At 62.3% G+C, this 7,603-nt stretch overlaps 1 protein-coding gene across 1 annotated transcript in view; it reads right to left on the minus strand.

Moving 5' to 3' along the window:
• The window catches only part of DCTN1 (dynactin subunit 1), a 51,114-nt gene that overhangs the window by 5,878 nt on the left and 37,633 nt on the right, over positions 1–7,603 (minus strand). Inside the window, 13 exon segments of the mRNA XM_017742383.1 lie at positions 4–45; positions 552–641; positions 892–968; positions 1,839–2,028; positions 2,616–2,749; positions 3,092–3,106; positions 3,528–3,694; positions 3,985–4,127; positions 4,619–4,747; positions 4,881–5,012; positions 5,617–5,778; positions 6,493–6,642; positions 7,293–7,355. Coding sequence (XP_017597872.1) covers positions 4–45; positions 552–641; positions 892–968; positions 1,839–2,028; positions 2,616–2,749; positions 3,092–3,106; positions 3,528–3,694; positions 3,985–4,127; positions 4,619–4,747; positions 4,881–5,012; positions 5,617–5,778; positions 6,493–6,642; positions 7,293–7,355 — 1,494 coding nt within the window.

Below are 7,603 nucleotides of genomic sequence, written 5' to 3' on the forward strand. Positions count from 1 at the left end.
CACCCGCCCGCACAGCGCCGGGCCCTGCGCCTGCTCCTGCTTGGCCTGCGGGGACAGCCGGGACCGCTCAGACGGGACCCCCGCACCACCCCCTCTGCACCCCCGGGATGGGATGTGGTGGCTGTCACGGGGTGCCGGGCTGGAGCCAGGTGTGGAAGGTATCTTTGGTCCTCACCCACCTGATCCCTTGGGAATGGGGGGTCCCTCGGGATTGGGGTTTGTCGAAACAGGGGGGCCCTCGAGGGAGGTTGGGGATCAGGAACAGGGGTCCCTTGGGATTGGGGTCCCTCAGGATAGGGGGACTAGTGTCTGTCAGGATTGGGGTTCCTCGGAATTGGGGTTCCCTCAGGAAAGAGGGTCCTTTGGGATTGAGGGGCCCTGAGGAATGGGGGTTTCTTGTGAGTGGCGTCCCTTGGAATCGGGGTTGCCTCAGGAATGGGGGTCCCTCAGGATTGGGGGGATCCTTTGGGATCAGGGTTCCCTCGGGAATGGGGACTCCTTGGGATTGGGGGTCCCTCAGGATGGGGGATTCCTCGGGATCGGGGTCTCACCTTCAGGAAGGAGGAGGACGGGAAGGTGCCGAAGGTGGTGGAGATGCCGGCGCCCGGCTGCTGCTGGACCATCTCCTTCAGTGTGTCGTCCTGGGGGGAGCCACGGCAAGGTCACCCCAAAATCCACCCCATGGTGTCCCTTGTCACCCCCCAGAGCCCCTCACCCACCCCTGGGGACAAGGCAGAGGGGTCAAACCCGACTGTTCAGGGAGGAGAATGGGAACGGGCAGCACCTTGTCCCCTCAGTGCCACCAGGTGCCACCAGCCCCAGCCTGGGGGTCTGCGGGTCTGGGCCGGGGGTGCCACCGGGTGCCCCAGCCTGGGGAAGGCCCTTGCTCACCTTCAGGGTGTCGATGGAGTTCTTGAGGGCGCAGAGCCGGGCCGTCTGCTCCAGCAGCCGCGCCGACGAGCTCCTCGCTGTGGGCAACGGGAAGGGACGGATGGGCCGTGGTGGGCACGGACACAGCTGAGCAGCTGTGACCCCCCTCGGGTCAGTACCAGGGGGTTTGGGGGATTTGGAACTCCTCACGTTGGTACCGGGTGGGTTTTGGAGGGTTTTGATCTCCTCAGGTTGTTACCGGAGAGTTTGGGAGTTTTTACCTTCTCAGGTTGTTACCAAGGAGTTTTGGGGAGTTTGACCTCCCCTAATTGGTACTGGGTGGGTTTGGGGATGTTTTGACCTCCTCAGGTTGGTACCAGAGCATTTTGGGGGGGTTTCACCTCTTTGGGTTGGTACCAGGGGTGTTTTGGGAGTTGATACTGGGAGGGGTTTGGGCCTGAGGTGTTTGACCTTCTCATGGTGGTACCAGGGGGTTGGTACCTAAGGGCTTTTGGGGGAGTTTGATGTCCTTGGGTTGGTACCAAGGGATTTCACAGGGTTTCGACCTCCTCAGGTTGGTACCTGTGGGGTTTTGGAGGGGTTTGACCTCCTTGGATTAGCACCAGGGAGGGTTTCAGGGCTTTTGGGTGTTGAGGGGCTCCCCAGCAGGGAGAGGCTGCACCACCCCAGAGCAGCTCAGCCGCTGGACGCTGAGCCACATGTCCCCAACACACCAATGGCCCTGGCCAGGGGGACAGGGCTGAGCACTGTGGGGACACAGGATTGTCCCCCTCAACCCAAACACCCCACAAACCTGCCACCAGAACAGCGCCCTCACCCTGGATCCCACCCCACAGCGAGCCCCGCTCCGGTTGGAGACGTTGCTGCCGGTCCCTCCACGGGCAGAGGGACAACGCAGAGGTGACAAAGCCCCGCCCAGCGCCAGGGAATGTTTGTGTAGGACCTACTGGATTTGCTCTGCCTCATGTCCACCACCTTGGCGTTGGCGCTGAGCTGGTAGAGGGTCTCCAGCAGCTGCGTGGTCTTGCGGTACAGGGTCTGCATGGGCAGCGCCTCGCCCGGCCGGTCGCGGGGCACGGCCACCCGCGGCACCTGCAGCGGGGCCAGGCTGGCCAGCTCCATCTTCATCTGCGCGCCCTGGGATCCGCGGGAAATGCCAGTTAGGGACAGGGAAAGGGGGCAAACACCGGGAAAAGGTAACGGGGAGAAGAGGGCAGGGGGAAAAACGGGGTGGAAGCGGAAAATCGGGGGATAAAACTCTGCTAAAGCCAGCAGGGTGTGGGTCTGGCAGGGGTGGGAGTAGGGACAGTCCCGGGAAGTGGCACCCGTGGGAAGGTGACATGGGGCTTGCACGTGGGACTGGTTGGATTTGGGAGCTGTGGCCCAGTGAGCTGCTCCGTGACAGCCATGAATATCCATTAGAATAGCTGGTTAATTGGATTAGCTGCTGCCGTGCCAATTCCTCGTGGGGTGTCCATCAATCAATCAATCAATCAAGTTGTGCCAGTGGCATCTGGACAGAGGGGACCAGGGCTGGCAGGGACATCACCAGCACCCCCAGTTCCCCCAGTTCCACCAGCATTCCCAGCTCCCAGTGCTGACCCTGCTGTCAGCCCCTTCCCCTGCAGCCCACCAGACGTGGGGCAGTCGGAGCCTGTTCTCCAGCTCATCCCACATGGCGCCCGGATCCCATCCCACAGGGATCAAACCCCGTTCCCCCTGACCTTGAGCAGGTTGTTCTCATTCTTGAGGTGTTTCAGGGAGAGCTGGAGGGCATCGATCTGCTGGAGCAGGAGGGGTGAATCCTTCACCTGGACGGGTCCGGAGCCGCCTCCCGGCACCTGCCCGGCACCGACACCTGCGGACGGGCACCGACCATCAGCGGTGCCACCCGTGACGGTGGCACGGGGACACGGCGTGCTGTCACCAACACGTGGCACCTCCCTGGAGAAGTCCTGGCTTCCACCAGCCCCTTCCCAAACGTGGGCGTCACCCCACTCCACATCCGGCACGGTTCCATGCTCATCCCTCCCTTCCCAACCCTCTGGAGCCACCAGCCCTGCACTCCCAGGGCCGGCAGCATCTGAGCAGGACCCGGATCCTTCCCCTGCTCCCAAACGGAGCCGTGTCCCAGGCTTTGGGTGTCCTGGGATATTGTTTCCCCCGTGCACTGGGGGCTGCATGCGGGGTGTGTCCGTACCTCGCTGCTGTTCCTCTGCAGCACAGGGAGAGGGGCCGGGAGAGACAAGAAAAAGCAGGATTAAAGCCCCGGATTGGGCGGGAGAGGAGCTGTGGCTGGAGCAACTCCCATCTCCCACGGCCACATTCGGGACCGACCCCATTCCCAGCAGCTGGGAGTGACCCAAGCAGGACCCATGCATGGCTCCCCCAGAGCCAGGGGTTTGGCACAGAGCTCCTGGGCTGCTCCCGCTCCTTTGGGAACGAGAATGTGCCAGGAGGATTCCTGGGAGCCAGGGCTGGGAATGTGGGAGAGGCTGCGGCTCCAGGAGCACCAGGAGCTGCTGCTGTGGGAGCACCATTCCCAAATTCCTGGGCATGCATCATGCCCAGACCTGCTGTGCCAGGAGGGCATCCCAGCCCCATTCCAGCCGTGTCCAGGGATGCCGGTCACTCACCTCCGGCGATGCCGGACACGATGGAGGCCACGCCCGAGGCCGGGGCCCCCCGCAGCCCCTCGATCGTCCGCTTGGACTGGTTGTTCAGGCGCTGCTTCAGCTCCACCTTCTCCGACTCCAGCTGGTCGATGTCGGCCTGGAGAGCGTCCATGGTCTCCTCAAATTCCCTGGGAAGAGCACACGGAGGGACGTGTGAGGCCAGGGATGCTGCTCGTCCTGGACCCCTCGTCCTGTCCCTCCATGCCTTGGCCCCAGTCCCTCTGCAGCTCTCCTGGAGCCCCTTTAGGCCCTGCAAGGGGCTCGCAGCTCTCCCTGGCTCCTTCCCTTCTCCAGGGCAACATTCCCAGCTCTCCCAGCCTGATCCAGAGCAGAGGGAATCCAGCCCTCAGAGGATCTCTGTGGCCTCCTCTGGATGAGCTCCATCAGCTCCACACCCCCAGCCCCATTCCAAACTCACTTCTCCTTCTTTTTGAGCAGTGTCTGGGTCTCATCCAGCTTGGTCTGGATCTTTTCCACGCGGTCATCCGCGTCCTTGGATGCGCTGTCCAGCTTCTTCTCCAGGAGGCTGAGCCGCACGTTGGCCTCGCTGAGCTCCTCGCCCTGGAGCAGCAGGGAGGGAATCAGGGAGCTCCAGGGAGCCCCCAAATCACCCAATTCCCACACTGGAACCCAGGAACAGCTCCCGGCTCCGGCCCTGCACACGCCAGAACGTGGTGGGGGCAGGATCTGGATGGCAGCACCTCCCTACCCACGGGAAGAACATTCCCAGGAGATCTGGATGGGACTTGGGATCACCATCTCCATAGGCAGGAAGTCACCAGGAGTGTGGAGGTGAATCCCACAGCAGCCGGGAAGGCAGGAATGGGTGAGGGATGGGCAGGGATCGATGAGGGATGGGCAGGGATTGATGAGGGATGGGCAGGGATGGGTGAGGGACGGGCAGGGATCGGTGAGGGACGGGCAGGGATCGATGAGGGATGGGCAGGGATGGATGAGGGACGGGCAGGGATCGATGAGGGACGGGCAGGGATCGATGAGGGACGGGCAGGGATTGATGAGGGACGGGCAGGGATCAGTGAGGAACACCTTACCTTGATCTTAAGGGACTTCTTCAGCTCCTTGATGACCGTCTCCCTGTCCTCCAGCTTCAGCCCCAGCCCCTCGGCATCCGTGATCTCCGCCCGCAGCGCGGCCGCCCGGAGCTCCGCTGGCGGCGTGGGCTGCACCGGGACCAGCGGGAGAACCGGGATTTTAGGAAGAATCCCAGACAGCAGCAGCTGCCCAGCTCCCTGCCCCGTGTCACCCACAGCCTCCTGGTGACCGCGGACGGTGACGGAACAGAGCCTGGCCCACCTTGTTCTGCGGGCGGTCGGCGTCGTACTCGCCCTCCTGCATGGCCGTGGCCATCTTGTTCATGGTGGCCATGAGGATGCTGCAGGACTGGCGCAGGCACTCGTAGGGATTGATGCCCTGGGAGCCGTAGATCTGGGAAGGACGGGAAGGATCTGGCTGGTGGCCGTGGGCTGGGTTCACAGCCCCCAACCCACATCCCACAGCTGGGGTTTCCCTCGGATGGTTAAAATGTCCCTCTGATGGTTACGAATCATCCTTAAAATCCACATCCAACACAAAACCTTTTCACTTCCGTCAGCAAATCCAACCAACAAAACCCCAAAAATTCCCGACACAAAAATCAAAGGATTGTCATCCCAAAACTGAACAGAAGCGGAAAATCTACACAAAATCCACCCCTTGTCTCTTCAGTAATTACACCCAAATCAACACAAAACCCAGAGACACCACATCCATCGTGTCCAGGGGAAGAGCTGAGGGGGCTGAGGGGGCTCAGCTTGGAGAAAAGGAGGCTCAGGGGGGACCTTCCCCCCTCTCTACAAGAATTCCCTGCAATCATCCCCCTCTGTGGAATACGGGAATAGGGACGGGATACCCCACCACACCCCCTCAGCGAGGCCACGGAGCCACAGGGACAGCACAGGGCAGGGGACTGCGCGTCCCTACGGCATTCCCCGGCCGCATTCCCAGCTGGGAACGGTGGGAAGGATGTGCCATTCCCAGAAGGATGTCCCACCTGCTCGCTGACTTTGAAGGCCAGCTCCTCGAGGCGCGGGGCCGGCAGCCCCTCGTTCTCGGCCAGCGGCGCGATCAGCTGCGCCCCGGCCGCCGCCACCTCCTGCAGCACGGCCACCACCCACGTCAGGTGCTTCCGGCATTCCAGCAGCGTGTCCGACACCTGGCAGGGCAGAGCGGGATGAGTGGGAATGGCACGGGCACGTGGACTCCTGGAATCCGCACGCCCCGGTGTGACAGCGGCTGCTGGAGCGCCGCTGGGATTGGGGAAAATAATGGAAGGATGGAAGGAAACGGGTCCTGGATGTGAAGCCAGGTCTCCATCCGAGATGGGAACACAAATCCAGAGATGCCACATCCATCGTGTCCGGGGAAGGAACCCCAGGAGCAGCTGAGGGAGCTGGGAAAGGGGCTGAGCCTGGAGCAGAGGAGGCTCAGGGGGGACCTTGTGGCTCTGTACAAGTCCCTGACAGGAGGGGGCAGCCGGGGGGGTCGGGCTCTGCTCGCAGGGAACAGGGACAGGAGGAGAGGGAACGGCCTCAGGCTGGGCCAGGTATTGGGATATCAGGAAAATTCCTCCTGGGAAGGGCTGTCCAGCTTGGCACAGCTGCCCAGGGCAGGGTGGAGTCCCCATCCCTGTGGATTTAACATCCATGTGGATGTGGCACTTGGGGACATGGGGTTGTGCTGGCTTTGGCAGTGCTGGGGCAACTCGAGGGTCTCCGAGGGAATTTCCAACCTAAACCAGTCCCTGATTCCATGATCCCAGCTCAGCTCACCCTGAGCTGCTGCCCAGCTTCTCCAGCGCGTTTGCTGCCGGCCCAGTGCATCCCACAGCTCCCAGTTTGTGCCTGAGGGGTGTCCCTGCCCCGCTCACCTGCGCTCCGAAGCCCAGGGCCGCGGGAATTCCCGGTGCATCCGTGCCCGGCATGCGGCGCCGGATCTTCTTGCAGAACTGGCGGATGTCGCTGCAGGACGTCTCCAGGTCCTTGAGCAGGATGGCCAGGTCGGCTGCCTCCTGCCCAGCCTGGGGACACAGAGAGACCTCAGAGGGACACAGGGACAGGGAGGGACCACAGAGGGACACGGGGACAGAGAGGGACCTCAGAGGGACACAGGGACAGGGAGGGACCACAGAGGGACACGGGGACAGGGAGGGACCACAGAGGGACCTCAGAGGGACATGGGAACAGGGAGGGACCTCAGAGGGACACGGGAACAGAGGGACATGGGGTTAGAGGACCTTAGAGGAACGTGGGGACACAAAGGGACATGGGGTCACAGAAGGACCTCAGAGGGACACAGGACAGAGGGACCTTAAACAGAGGGAGCTCAGAGGGAGCTCAGAGGGACACAGGGACACCCAAGGGTCATGGGGAGAGAGAGGGACCTTAGAGGGACATGGGGACACGGAGAGACCTTAGAGGGAGCTCAGAGGGACACAGGGAAAGAAGGACACAAGGACCTCAGAGGGACATGGGGAGAGAGAGAGATCTCAGAAGGACAAAGGGACACAGAGGGACCTTAGAGGGACACAGAGATAGAGAGGGATCTCAGACAGGGGGACAAGAAGAGATCTCAGAAAGAGGGACACAGGGACAGCAGGAAGCTGGCCCGTGCCCTGCCATGCCGGCAGGTCCTACCTGGAGGAAGATCCTACCTGGAGGAAGATCCTACCTGGAGGAAGGCCCGCAGCCGGCACACCTCCACCCCCATGCAGTCCAAGGCACTCTGGGTGAACTGTGGGCACAGGCACAGGGACCCTCAACACAGGGACAGGGACAGGGACAGGGACAGGGAGGAGTCCCAGCGCACACTGGGGCAAACTGGGGCTTCAGTCCCAGGAATTCCAGGATGGACCCTTCCACCACTCCAGGAATTTCAGAGGCAGTCGGGCAATTTTTGGTCTATTTAGGTTTTACTCCATGGGGTGCAGGATGCTGCTCCTTCCCTTGGGAATTCCGGGATACAGCCCACCTCCCCCCAGT

Source organism: Corvus brachyrhynchos, unplaced genomic scaffold (genome assembly GCF_000691975.1).
Source record: "Corvus brachyrhynchos isolate BGI_N302 unplaced genomic scaffold, ASM69197v1 scaffold166, whole genome shotgun sequence".
Classification (NCBI taxonomy): domain Eukaryota; kingdom Metazoa; phylum Chordata; class Aves; order Passeriformes; family Corvidae; genus Corvus; species Corvus brachyrhynchos.